The 15403-nt window shown below is 35.6% G+C and overlaps 1 protein-coding gene across 4 annotated transcripts in view; it reads right to left on the bottom strand.

Moving 5' to 3' along the window:
* Window positions 1–9179, bottom strand: part of fer (fer (fps/fes related) tyrosine kinase) — a 66572-nt gene extending 57393 nt beyond the window's left edge. Inside the window, exon 1 of one of the 4 annotated variants that reach the window (XR_014531824.1) lies at window positions 8859–9060. Coding sequence is in view for 1 of the 4 variants with exons in the window: in XM_083531824.1 (XP_083387950.1) it covers window positions 8859–8970 (112 nt within the window). In the remaining 3 variants the exon portion in view is untranslated. Of the gene's footprint in view, window positions 1–8858 lie in introns of all 4 variants that reach the window. The other 3 variants (XM_083531824.1, XM_083531825.1, XM_083531826.1) reach the window with 3 other exon arrangements.
* Between the last annotated feature and the right edge of the window lie 6224 nt (window positions 9180–15403).

Genomic DNA, 15403 nt, shown 5'->3' on the forward strand with positions numbered 1-15403 from the left:
AAGAAGACCTACATGTTTCTTCAAACAAATAATTTCTGAATAAATAGAGCCGTTCAAAAAAAAAAAAAAAAAAACATTCTTCCCTTAACAATGGTTGAGTACATAAATTATTCAAGCTGGCAGTTATCAAACCCTTAATGACAAACATGACCTCGACCCCTGTCAGCTACTAGCTACAACAATAGGCCAATATTAAACCACATCACCACTGTCTTAACCACGTAAGGCAGGCTATTTGTTGGTACCTTAAATAATGATTACAGCAAAAGGAAGAGCTTTTTAATTATTATTTTTTACAAAGGCCTACAGTTATGGAACAGCCTTCAATTTAGTGCTTGGGTCTCAGACACAAACACTGTGTTTAAGTGTAGATTAAAAACTTATTTGTTTAGTACAGGGTTTGACAGAGTACACAAACCATGTACCTGAGTTAAAGTAGAGATACACTAGGTCAAATATTACTCCAGTAAAAGTGCTTCCTTCAAACTTTCACTTGAAGAAAAAAATCCAAATCCAAAGTGCTAGGATTTATTATGCTATAATGTCCTATTATAATTTTTGCCACAAGACTCTTGCTTAATCAACCAAATCTATTAATAGAAATGTTAATCAGAAACACTGATTGATGTCTATTAAAATTAACATGTCCCCAAAACCTTCTTTTCAACTACTTCAAAAAAAGGAGTTTCATCCATCATTTATTACTCTCAAAATGTTCTGCTTGCTGTTGAACTGATGCTGAACTGTAAAGGTAGATACCACCAAGTGGCAATCAATAAATCGTAATAAAAAGCATCATAAAAAGAAAAATACAACAATGAAGATCCAGGACTGTTGAGCAGCTTAAATTCTTTGTCAGACAATAATGGGACAACACTGCTCTCCCAAAAATCCATCCACTAGTCTTTTCAGTTCCCAGATGCAATTTCTTCAGTTTAAATATTGGACATTCATTGACCCTTTGAGAAGTCACTACAGGCTACTTTTGAGTGGTCCCAAATGAGGATACAAATGTGATTAAAGAAAACAAATGTTATTATAAAGCAGTTTTTAATTCTATACATTTTACACATTTCCATGACATTTAAAGTATTTTTTATGTAAGGTCAGCATGAAATATAAAATTTTTATATATGTGATTATGGGTTGTGCACAAATATAAAACTTCAACCCATTCTCCCTTTGCACAGACAGTAAGACACACATACAAACTGAATGAATGTCTTCAATTAATTAATTAATTTTGTGCAGGACTGACAAATTCCATTTTGATTAAATATTTTACAAACTACATATTTCAGTTTGTACTTAACCCTCTGGAGTCTGATTTGCCGCCGGCGCCCAAACATGCTTTTTTTTCCAGATGCCAGCAAAAAGAGCTGAAACTGCTCTGTCATATTTGATCAAACATGTCAAAGTAATACATCATTTAAATCTGTAAAGGGTCTACTTTCATTTGTGTATGCTCACTATATAAAAAAAACGTTGTATTTTTTTTTAAATGACTAAAATAATTAGGGTGCGCCGTCTGTTTAGAAACACGTCATTAAAAAGCGCTGAAACTCGGCCAATATCTGACACACAGAAATAAAAAATATATCATTAGACAGCTTAAAGTATGTAGTTTTAGAATAAGTCTGAAATAAAAAACATATGTTTCCAATGAATATAAATCATGTGAAACCAAGTAGAGGCTGATAATGAGCTGCGACCGGACCCGGAGAGTGTTGTGTCAACTCTGTGCCACAACACAAATGCTCAAGCTGCCAAGTCAATAGCCAAGGGACGCAAATACAAATGGAGAGATGTAACCGTGAGTGAGATGTATCGCTACATTGGGCTCTTATTTTACAAGGCAATGGTAAAGTTGCCCTCCATCATAGACTACTGGCGACAGAGCAGTATTTTCACAGTTCCCTTTCCAGCAACAATTATGTCAAGGGACAGATACAGGACAATTTTGTGGAATGTACACATGAGTCACCCAGATGCAGACAAAGAAAATGACAGAAAGAGGGGCACATCTGAACATGACCGTCTGTTCAGAGTGAAACCGATTATGGACACAATCAGTAAAACATGCAAAGCAATCTATCATCCTAGAAGACATTTAGCCGTGGATGAGAGGATGTAACATGCAAAGCTAACACTAACTACCCTGAGCTTGTCATTGCTTGGTAAACTGTATGTCTGCCTCTAGTGGTGAAGTGTGGAAATACAACTGAATAGGAATCCTTTCTTACGGTAAGCACCACAAAACACCATGGAAATGCCTGGCATGCGATGTTTACCTGTGTCTTCAGTTGAACAGGAACTGCTTTCAAGAGTGGCACAAGGATTTTTGATTAAATTTTTTACTTAAATTTTTTTAACTACTCTACTGTTTTGTGTTATTGTTTGTATAAATACTGTACTGTATTGTTTTATTGTTACACAATTCCCCTTTTAATGCTGTCCTTGCTAATGTGTATTTTAAATAAACCACAAAGGAAACACATTCTTTCTTGTAGTACTGTACTTCTCACTCAGATCCTGGCTCAGTGATCCACAGCTCATTATGTAATCCACAGCTCATTATGCGACCCATTGTCTACAGAGCTGTCAGTCACAGCAAGTCGACGCCTCTTCGCATATGGCCTTTCAAAGTAGAATGTGTCTTTAAAATTTTAAATCAATATATTGTTTAATGTGAATGAGCAGGCAGGACGATTTTCACGATTAGTAGTTTAAAAAATGATTAGATTTAAAAAAAAAAAAAAAAAAAAAAAAAAAAAGTACATTAGAAGATCTGGTCTCAAAAAGTCTTTTGAATCATGTTTACTATAGGTTTTGTGGCCTTTCAGTGGTTTTTTTTTTTTTGCTTTTTCAAAAACCACGCATAAACCTTATTTTGTGAAAAATACAAACACACACATATAAGTTCTTTACATATTATGGTAGCCCAGTTTGTGCTGAATACAGTGTAATAAGTCTTTTGTCAATAATATATTTAAAAACAACTCTCAAGAGGCCCAAAACACCCTCAGACTCCAGAGGGTTAAATACATGTCCAAACTTGTACAGACACAGTACAACACTCATTCAGACTCAACACCAACTCATTTAATATTCTTTAAATCTGCTACAACCAATGACATTCCTTTACAATCACCAGAGGTATTCAGGTATTTTACATGGCTAGGACAGAACTGAACAAAATAACTATTAATTAGTGCATTGAAGTTAATTCTTAAAATTATTAACATTATGATTCACATTATAAATCCTTTTAAAAACACTTATTTGCTCAATGCCAAAACACAATCCAAGAGTAGAAAACCATGTTTTACAGACCCTACCACTTGTTCACAAAAACTACTAAGGCAACCCACTAAGTAAATGTTTCAGTCAATGTAAGTGCATCTCTGTGTGTATAATTGTGAGGAATTCTGAAGAAAAATAAAATTAACGAACCTTGAATAAAGTATTTCAAAATTGTTAGCAGCTCAGAAACATCAGATTATAAAGGATTGTAGTTCTTTGTTTTAATAACCATGCTCATTCAAACTAACAAAAAAAAAAAAAAAACTGTGTAAAGCTAGAGCATTATATTGGCTGGCAAAGCAAGAACACCTGTCTCCTCTAAACATGTAATTTATAATGATACATTTGTTTGAAAGTAAACAATATCTCTGCAGTACATGAAGCTAAGAAATCTTTCTCAATTACTGGTTGTGGAATGTCACAAATCTATTCTTTAACTGGACTCATGGACAAAAAATAAGCAAAGTATAACAGACCTTACAAAAGCTGTTCTGAACTGTGGGATGCTGACAAATAACTGCTGATACATTCATTGTGAGGAAGTAACAAAGTGACCATTGAAATACTTGAAATTTGTTGTTCAGTTAATTTAACTGGGCTGGGTCGTATCCTCACAGTCTACGCAGACCCGATTTAAGTAACCAAGTGCGATTTGCCCTGTTCATAGCAGTTTCTCATTGTGTGTTACTACATATCAGAAAGATAGAGCACCATCCCAGCCAACATATACATGTGGGCCCCACATGGGTTTTATCTGGGTTATATGGACATCACGTGGGCATGGGGTCAGAGTGGGCACTTTGATGGGCTGAATGTGGGCCCCAGTTTAGTCAGGGTTGTGGGCACCAGTTAGGTTGCCCATTTTGTTTATTCGAGGGCCTTGTATGGGCCACATTTGGGTATATTTAGCTATATTATTCAATTGATGATAAATGCGATTGATATGTTTTTTGCGTGTTTTATATAATTGAAAAAAATTTTTTTATATTAACTATAACATTAACTTTAGTCTAAAAAAAATAATAAAATAAATAAATAAATACATTCGGTTGTGCAGCTCACAGAGCCTCCTATTGGCTCCTGTGCTCCCACGCTCTGATTTTAAAGAAACGGTCATCACTTACTACCACTGATCACCTGACCTGACCGGGATAACCCGACCTCTCTGTCACGATAAGAAATTATCTTTTGTTTTAAATTAATCACATTTTACTGTTTGCTTTCATTTAATGTATACTTCTGAAAGATGTGTGGTAATTAAAGTTACAGGCACGATATAACAAAGGTAAGTGTCGAGAGTGAACTGGTTTACCTCAGAGATAAACACCTATGGAGAACTGAACATTCTTAACGATTAGCAAATAACTAAGAAATTGTCTACTAAAATGTGGAAATAACTTTTCAAACCATCTTCAACCGTGTTTTCTCCATATAGTGGCCTCAGAATACACAGAAAAGCTCTGAGGAAATCGTGACAATATTTAACATTATTTTAATGGGATTTAGGTGAAATAGGTAGATGTGATAAAAAAAAACAAAAAACGTTCATATTTATATAATTTCTAAAAAATAAAAAAAAATATGATACGTTATGATTACGTTAAAGACAATGTCATTTTGCACCGTTCAGAAAGTCAGTCAGACTTTTGCATGGTATTGTGTAATTTTAACATCATTTACTCAGATCAGTTAACAGTTGTGCAAATGGTGGATTAGAAGGTTCTTACAACCTTGTGATTATTTGTCTTTTTTTTTTTTTTTTTAACTGATAGTCTTATGCTCATGTAACTTGCATGTATACAAATAATGGGTTGTGCCCTGGTTGATACAGTAGCATGCTCTACTTTATATAAAAAAAAATTTCTTTACAGGTAGCCTAAAGCAGAACCCCTTTGCTGTAAACTGTCAGTAAGAAAGAGCTGGAGACAGCGCTTGGTAAATGGTTCACAAATGCAAGAGACAGAGAAGGCAACCGTGCTTTAAGAGCCCAGCGGGACCATGATTGGAGGGCAGTACAGCCGGAAGTGTAAGTCATATAACCGATAGCTAGGGCTGCACAATTAATAATATTTTATCACAATCACTGTTTTTGCCTCTGTTTAATTAAGGGAATACTCCACCCTGAAATGAAAGAATATCGTATAAATTACTTATCCTCAAGGCATCCTATAAGGTGGCTGAGAGAGCTCAACCTGCTGCAACTTAAGAAAACACATGTAAATAGAAAAAAACACCAGCAAATAGGGATGCACCGAAATGAAAATTCTTGGCCGAAACCGAAAACCGAAACAAATTATGCCAATTATTATTACCATTGCATTTATGGCTATGATTGTGTACTAAACTTACTAAAATCAAGGCATTTCAATTGCATAAATTAAATATTAAAGTTTCAAAGAATAAATCAATTACAAATTATGCAAATATTTATTTATAGCACATTGCAACAATGCACAGGATAAAATAAATTTCAATTAAAACTTGAATGTTTAACTTAAATGCACTCATGTGTACATTAAATAATAATGTACAGGCCCTCTGGCCTGCTGAAAGGTTGTACAATTAAATGTGTTTTTTAATAAAAAACAAATTGCATTCAGAACAAGTGCAACTGCTTAAAGATACAATACAACACTATCACTGGGAAACTTCCTGCCTTTTTAAAAACGTCCGCCACAGACGGAGTGCGCGTGCTCGGAGGGGTTTTGCTTTTCTGTGCCGCGTTTCTCTCATATTCAGCATAGCGATCGGGATGTTTGGATTTCAGGTGATAAATTAAACCCGACGTGGAGAAAGTTTTTACAGACGAAATTTCGGCATTACATGTTTTGCAAATCGCTGTCCGTGGGTCTTTCTCAGATTTACTGAAACACGTCCACACCGCAGACATGTTGTTTTAGACAAGCACGTGCAGGCAGCGGTTTCTGTTTGCGTCATCACAACAAACTGTTTCGGCCGTGTTTTTTTCGGTGATCAAAGTCTTTCGGCCGAAAACCGAAAATGCACTTTTGGGCGATTTTCGGCCGAAAATTTTCGGTGCCTGAATATTCAGTGCATCCCTACCACGCTGCAAATCCTCACAACACAACCAAATAGCACAGATCACAAAATAAATGTTTCAAGGGGACCACAACAAGTGACAAACCCGCCTGGGACTGCTTATTTTTCAATGTCTATTCGTCAGTGGTGTTGATGTGTGTCGATGACCTGAAAGGTGAGTTGTTTGTTATTTTATCATTGTTTATTTATGATTCCTTGGCCTTTTGGATATCATTATGCTAAATAATCTGATGAAATTCACAATTAACTGTAAAACGTTATTATGTTACCTGGCAAAGCCAAGGAATCATGATCAGGATGTTAAAATAAACAAAAAACTCACCTTTCAGATCATCAACAACACCACTGATGAATAGACACTGAACAAGCAGTCCCAGGGTCGTCACTTGTTGGGGTCCCCATGAAACATTTATTTTGTGGTCTGTGCTATTTGCAGTGCAAATTAATTGGTTGTGTTGTGATGATTTGCAGGACGTTTCTGTATTTAGTTGCGTTGTAAGGATTTGCAGCACCTGTTGTTTAACCGATGAAGATGTTTTCTTGATTTGCTGGTGTTTTTTCTATTTGCATATGTTTTCTTTAGTTGCAGTGCATTGAACTTCCTGGGCCACCGTCTTTCAGCTAATCAGAATCATTGTTCACTCACAGGCTTTTGGCAATGGCCAAATATTCGTTTAAGAGTCAAGTTCAGACGCAAGGTTGATATTTTAATTGTTACATTCATAAGTTTTGGATTCCATGACTGGTTATTACTGTGCGAGGCAGAGGTGGGAACAATTCACTGATGAGATTCTAGGATATATCTTAATTATATTGATGCATGTTTTTTTAGATGCTGCTGTGAATGGTAGTATTTTAAAATGTACTAAATTTCCTTTTCTGTCTTCTCTTTCTTTACTGTTTTGTAGGTGTGCAGCTGAGGAATCTGCATAGACCCACCAGTGAACTATTCTACTTTAGTAATTCTGTTATTCCTGTTGGCTGTTTTTTTTTTACTTGAATTAATTTAAATTAAATATGATTTACACATTCTGAGATGAAGTCATTTATTTTTCACAGTTCAAATACTCAACCATGTAAATTATTTTTTTTTTACATATAGCAGCACATACAAACTAATCAACTAATATTAGTTCTTTGTTTGGTCAGGCACAGTTTTACATTGTAACTGAGGTCTGAAATGGTTTGACAGTGGATTTTCCATAGTAAGATTAAGTACACAGTAAGTTCACCCACAGAAATCAAATCATGAAATTAATAAATAGGACCCAATTCTCACCCACTGTGGTCCCATAACAACCCCATAAATGGGCCATTTGTGGGTTGACCCATGATTAAGTCATGTGGGCCCCATAAGGGTCCTTTTTGTAGCCCACATTGGCCCCATTTTAACACCTATTTGGGACCCAAATAAAGAACACCTATACGGGCCCCACTTCGAGCCCACCATGGACCCATCAGTTGCCCCTCTGGGCTAACACACATAGGGCCCATGTGGAGCCTATGGACAAATTTCTCTGGGCCCCATTTGGGTTGCCCATGCAGGGCCCAAGTGACAGCCCATCAAAAACCCACATGAAAATGTTGGCTGGGATAGAAGCCACCTCTCTTGTGGCCAGGCCAGGACGTATTTGTTTATGAACAAATGTTGAAAATCAACGTTTGTTCTTCAGTCTTATTTTTAGACTGATGTCCACATTGAAGATAAAAAATTACAAAATTATATATGTACGGACTGTAGCCTATTTTTAGTTTGCATTGAAAGGTCACAAGCTAGTGTAGTAAGACAGGTGAAAATGATCACCAACATAATTTTTGTTGTCAAATATGTATAGCTAATTCTTCTGGTGGCTTTTTACTGATAATTAAAAACTACATGTGCATTTCATTATATATACACATCATATACAACAGTACAACAGTGGAACGGTGGGGGGCCTTGTAAGTAGGCTTGCCAAGTTCGATGTGCAAAAATAAAGACAACGACCCAGGCACAGTTTCACTAACCGGCCCGATACTCTTTATTATATTGCTTGTGACGTTTGACATATTTCCAGTGAAAGTACCTGGTCACAACGAACAAATCAACATGACAAAAATGTCAGAAGTATCATGCCTAGGGATTATTACGGCGAATGTCGTCATAGTTCGGTTTATCTCGAAAATAATAGACCACCTTCTACCGATTAAATTTAATGTAAAGGCTAATGGCGATAATACATAGACATATTACGTTTAATATTTACGTATATGTGTTGCTAACAATTCGTGTATGTCGTACTAAAGAGTAATCGTTGATTTAATAGAACGTAGACATTACCCAGTTCTAAGACGTTAACAGTAAATAGCTAAATAACTAGCAATCCTGCTAACATGTGGCCTTTCTCCTTACAAAAAAAAGTCCAGCAAAATCACCATGAAAGATTAAGCGTAATTTGTACTTTTCATACAACGAAAAAGTAAATACGTTAACTAGAATTTTTTTCTTGACTTACTTAGGTCGTTTATTGCATTTTTTCTCCGCGTTTTCTGATTCCTTGGTATTCCTCTTTCTTTCGTTGCCGGAGTTGGGATTCGGGAGGAGTTTCCGCTTTGGATTAGGAGCATGACGTTTACAACGCTAACCCGAGCCCCTGCTCTGCCCCATTCAACCCCTGCCGCTCAGAAAATGAACACTGCTATAGGTATTGCAGTTGATGCGTAACGGAATCGTCATATTACATATGATCAAGCGCGATTTGTGCGAAATTAATATAGGCACTTATTAGTGATTCTTCTTTTTGTTCCAGTTACCGATTGTTGCATAAGGACGTTCCGACAAGTGTCTACGTTCACCTTTTATTGCATTACGTTGGAAACAATGCTAATGACTTTAAAATACATTAATTAAAAACTACAATTTTGTAGTTAACAAAATGCACAATGCAGATGTATGCATAGACATACTTCACTTCATACTTTTAAAGATAATTGCTAAGCTTGTCTGGTTTATTTGGTCACATTTAAAAATACAATCACAACTTCTTCATTCTCTCTCTCATACATTTATAAGTGTTTATAAGTTTTGAAAACATCAGGGGCTGAGTCCAAAACATCAAGGTAAAGGGGAAATGTTTAAGGGGGAAGCATAGAGCATCAAGTTCAAGGGGAAATGTTAGTTGTTTAAACTTGGTTTGATGCTGTTACTAAAGTATGGGATGCTAACTGCTGGACTCTGTCTCCCCATATACACACAATACATGATTGATTTAATCTTATTCTAGAATATACTGTATTATGTGTGCTCATGGCATGCCAGAATTATTGTAATTGCGAGATAATAATTAGTAAAAAAAAAAAAAACTATACGTTTATTCACATGATGTTTACAAATACCTTGATCCGGGATTGTTTCCCACTCTGAGCTTGGTTCTTCAAGAGGCACTCACAATACATGTCAACAGTTCTAGTTGTGAGCGGTCATTTAGTGCATTTAGTCAAAATTCAGTACATGACTTTGGCAAACAATGAGCCAGAAGAGACTTAAACTTTTGGCTATTCTGTCAATTGAAAAAGAGATTCTTAGCACTATATACATAAGTAATCTAATTGACTGTTGTGCTTAAGTCAATCAAGATACTCTCTGTTAAAAAAAGGCTGAAAGATGACTAGAAGAATCATAAAGGAAGATAGAAAATCTTTAAGAGAAGGAAGTCACAAGCAGTAAGACAGACAACAAGAGAAGAAAGTAGAGATTGTAGTAAAGAAAGAACGAGTGGGACAGTAGTAACAACATAAAGAGAGTAAAATAGTAAGAGGTAGGCATAATAAAGATAATAGTAAAGTAATACAAAAAGCATATACAATGCTCTGCTTCACATGCATTTTAAGAGCTATAAAAGATAATGTTACATGAAGTAATAAAGTGTGTGTGTGTGTGTGTGTGTGTGTGTGTGTGTGTGTGTGTGTGTGTGTGTGTGTGTGTGTGTGTGTGTGTGTGTGTGTGAATGAGTTAAGGAGAATTTGATGAAAGTGCTGTATATAAATTAAAGTAATAATATTTTCATTTACTAATAAACTATACAGGATAATCCTTGAGAATACACCCTATAGCATTTTTGAGGTTTCAGGCCCTAATGTTTTTAATCCAGGGTTGCAAAAAAAATCATTCAGGGCTCAGGGAATGACTAGCCCTAGTAATTCCCTGAAAAAAAACGGCTGTATTATTTAAATGCAATTTCACATTATTTCATTTTTCATCTGTCCATTCACCCATTAAACCCCCTAACTCTTATTTACTATGAAGACCTTTAGAATATTTGTTTGCTGCATATTTGTAATCTTTTTTTTTTTTTTATTAAATTTACTCTTTCTTTAATAATAACAAACTATTTTATCAAAATCCTTTAAGCAACCATATCAAGACTGATTACAGCCAAATATGTCCCTTAAATCCAGTGTCAAATTTCAGCTGCACCTAACCAATCAAGCAGTTCATGATACAAGACATCGGATAAAATGCTGGGCTATTTCAAAAACAATTTTATGTGTTCACGTAGCTGGTATTGGTCTGCTGGTTGTGTTGAACCACACCTGGAGGTGTCTCAATGTTGTGCACAATGAGGTTTGCCCATGGAATAAGGCAAAATACATCATGAAATTCCTCTTTCAACCTTGCAATCTTCGCTCTTTGTGACAGCAAGAGGTGGTCTCCACAGGTAACCAGGGTGATTTGGGCCACAGCGTTTGGATTTGTATGTGGCCTCAAAGGGTTCTTGCTATTTTATAAAGACTTTATAATTTGACATGAGCAGTGAAATTAGCACCATCTCTTAATGCTCCTCCTCTTTAAACTCCTGCAGCCAAGCACTCCTATTACATTTGACATTTGGCAAAGTGACTTACAGTTATCTCAGTTATACACCTGAGCAATTGAGGGTTAAGGGCCTTTCTCAAGGGCCTAGCAGTGGCCAGGTTGGCAGTAGTGGGATTTCAACTCATGACCCTCCTGTAAGAAATTCAACATCTTATCGGCTGAGCTAAAACTTCCTGTTATACAACTAAGATTGACATTCTTGTGCCTGTAGCAATTTTAAAGAGGCCAAGGAGGCGGTTTATGTAAACCTACAGAATAATATGCTATACAGTACAATGTGCAAAAGAGAGCTACCATAATTTCCGGACTATAAAGCGCACCCATATATAAGACGCACCCACTGAATTTTACAAATATTTTTATTTTTAACATAAATAAGCCGCACCAGTCTATAAGCCGCAGTGTCTACACTAATGTACTTTACACAGGCTTTAACGAAAGACACGTTACACACAGGGTAACGGGGGAAATATGTTGCGCTTCCTTTAGGAGCATAGCGGTATTTGGGAATAGCTTGGCACTGCATTTTCCCGCTATTACTGCATGTGTGTAAGACTGAGGATTATGTCCTTATGATTTTCTTATGCTCATTTCTACGTTTCTTTGACTAACAGAAATATGATTTCTGTTGCAACTGGAGTTAGCGAGCTATCCCTTAACCCAGACTCAATGCGTTACAACGGCTTGTATCTCAACAGTAGCCTACCAAGAAAGTCATTGTTCACTGTCTTCCTCCTTCCTTTCACAACTATTTCTCTCGGTAGTTTATTTTTTGGCATCGTCGTGCGTTTAAAAATCACCCGATGGAAGTTTTTTCTCCCGAAGCCGTGCAGCTCAGAACACAGGTGAGGTGCGTTTTTTCGTTTCCGTTCGGACATTTTATTGGTCTAATGTTATGGGGTTCAGGTTTTTGGCTTACAGTTTGTGAAACCAGGAAAAAAACAGGGAAAAATACTTTACTCCACTATTTATTTTTCAGAATTTTTACACAAATATCTGGTACTTTTTACTTATTTTTTACTTCTTTTCAAAACCGGCTTGTTACTTTAGTTTTAATCCATTGATTTGGTGAAATGTCAATATTTTTTATTTTCACTGCATGCCGATTTCAGCTCATCATCCTGTCTCTCACTCACCACAGACGTAGACTAGTTTACGAAGCTAACAATCAGCAGGCAGAAAGCAAGAAGAAGTGCTTGTGTTCTATATGTGGATGTACAGCCTGGACACATTCATTAGGTAACAAAATTTTTAATTCGTTTTGTATAAAAAAAAAAAAAAAAAAAAAAATTATATATATATATATATATATATATATATATATATATATATATATTTTTTTTAAGCTGTCAAAATGAAAATTCTTTTAAACGAAACTACATTTTATTAACACGCTATCAATTCAGCGCGCATTTCTGTTTTTACCATTTTTATAAAAAATATAAATACATAAATGAATAACTAAATATAAAAGAGGCGAAATTAAAACCTTCGGCAAAACATACACTTATTCACGACGTCCTTTCTTTACTTAGATATAAAATAAATAAATAAACTCCACCGAAAAAAATCTGTAAAATGTCTATAATTATGATAAAAGCTTCTTGACTTGACTTGAAGAGGTGCAGTTTCTCAGGTATCACCTCATTAACTGTCTGTGTGGAAACATAGCAAAGGTTCCGTTTGTTCTCCTGATGATTTAGGTAATTTAAACACCATTATTACTTTAAAACATTTACAAGAATTTTTTGTCTTTATGCTCTACATTGCATCCATATTTCTCCATGTCCATGTTGCTTAAAGTATTAAAAACAGGAAGTATTAATATATGGTACATTTAGAACAGATAGAAATGTGCGATTAAGTTGCGATTGAATATTTAATTTGATTGACAACCTTTATACATACATAGTATATCTTTTTTACTCCTTAATACATCTACACTATTTTTATCTATGTGTATCTTTATATCTTTATATCCTTACTGTACATTCTGCCCAACATTTTACATTCATGTATATATGTGTGTATATAATGTGTGCATATATGGTCTAGTGGTTAGGATGCGCTCTCAACGCTGCGGCCCGGGTTCGATCCCTGGTCAGGGAACCGACCCCAGCCATTAGGGTTGCACAAGTATTTGTACTTCATTACTTCCCACCTCTAATATCAATGAATAATTTCTAGTCCTAATATATAAATTTTATAAAGCCCATGTGTTACATTATTAGTTTAGTATATTATTTAAAAAAAAACATACTTATGCATGATCTTTGTAAGTGAACACAGCCAGCAGTGGGGAAAGAAAAAAAACACACTGCATATCCCTTTATGCAGTGTTGGGGGTAACGCGTTACAAGTAACGTGCGTTACGTAATAATATTACTTTTCTGGAGTAAAGAGTAAAGTAACGCGTTACTTTATAAATTTACACATTAATATCTGAGTTACTTTTTAAAAAAAAGTAATGCGAGTTACTTTTCAGTTAAATTATTTTGCATAAAAAAATAAATACTGAATTAAAATGAACGTAGTCACGTAGAATCGCGCACTCATACGTGTGAGCCGCGGGAACAGAAGCTGGTCAGAAGCGGAGATGGCAAACCAGAGAATTACATTACTGTGATGGAAGTATTCTTATTATTTTAAAATAGTCGAGGAAAAGGAGAAAGGTATAATCGTTAAGTGTAAATTATGTGTTGGTAAAAAGCTCTTGTCAACTGCAAAAAATATCACTTAAAAAATAAAATAAAATCTGCATGCAAAGCACAGCACTACAGATGTGTGTGTGTGTGTGTGTGTGTGTGTGTGTGTGTGTGTGTGTGTATAATGTTGAATATATGCAACATTATGCAATGTTGCATATATGGAAATAGAGACAGAAATATAGAAAACTTTTGCCGACTTTCCACCACTGCAGCTCTATGGACTGCTCAGAATAAAAGTTTTCTGTGGGAGACACATGTACGATGCCATCGCAGCGGAGAAAGAGAGCAAATTCACAGCTCATTTGCTCTTTGTGGGAAGATAAACTGCCACGGTCACTGATAATAGCGCGAACTTTGTAAAAGCGTTCAGAATGTTTCAAGCTGATGATGAAGCAAAGAATGATGTAGACGAGGACGAGGTCATATTTACAGAATTGCAAGAAGTTTTACCTGATGACAGCGAAAGGTATGTTTTCCCTCCACATAACCGGTGTGCAGCCCACACCCTTAACCTTATATACACGAACGATAGTTACATTTCTGACGGTGAAGGCAGATTGCAAAGCAGTGTACAGAAGTGCGACTGGAAAGTGTTTAGCCTTGTGGTCAAAATTTAGTCGATCATCTTATTGTTCTCAGAAGTTATTAAGCATTTTAAATGTTTAAGACGTGTCTTTTGCCCTAATATAACTGATTTCATAATGGCAATTATCTATATTACACCTGTTACACCTGTAAGGCGTGAAAGAGATACAAGTAACGCAAAAGTAACGCAAAAGTAATATAACGCATTACTTTCCATAAAAAGTAACTAACATAATTAGTTACTTTTTTGGGGAGTAACTCAATATTGTAATGCATTACTTTTAAAAGTAACGTTGCCCAACACTGCCTTTATGCTGTGTACATTTACATTTTGTATATATGAATACATTTGTGTTACATAAGTTATTGATACCATTATGCATGCAAGTATTACATTATACAGGTTGTATAAAAGTACATAACAGTTTGAGCTACTTAGCTTTATTTCAGCTATGCTGTGTCTGTAGTAACTTTTGTGCATGCTGACTTCACCAATTGTGAAACGTTTGTGGGCACAACCGTTTTTGTTTGCCACCTTAATTTCTTAACAGGAGGAAAAGAGAAAAAAGGTGTGTGTGTTAGAGACAGAGAGAAAGAGCTGCATTGTAAAAGTAAATATCCTGGTGGCAGAGACAAGTCTGAGAAATTTCAAGATTTAATGGATTGCACATGTTGCAAGCCATGTTCCCATGTGAAAACTGGTTTGAAAAAATTTGAGATTGAAGGTGACACGGGTTGCTGGGCTGCTAAGTAAGCTGCCTAACCATACCATGTTGAGATATTTAGACTTAATTAAAGACACATACGAGAACCAATAAAACCCTTGAATTTAATTATTGCTCAGGACTACCAGCAATTGTGACAACTAAACCTAGGGAGGTGCAGAGTGTAA

This window comes from Silurus aristotelis, assembly GCF_946808225.1.
Source record: "Silurus aristotelis genome assembly, chromosome: 26".
NCBI lineage: Eukaryota > Metazoa > Chordata > Actinopteri > Siluriformes > Siluridae > Silurus > Silurus aristotelis.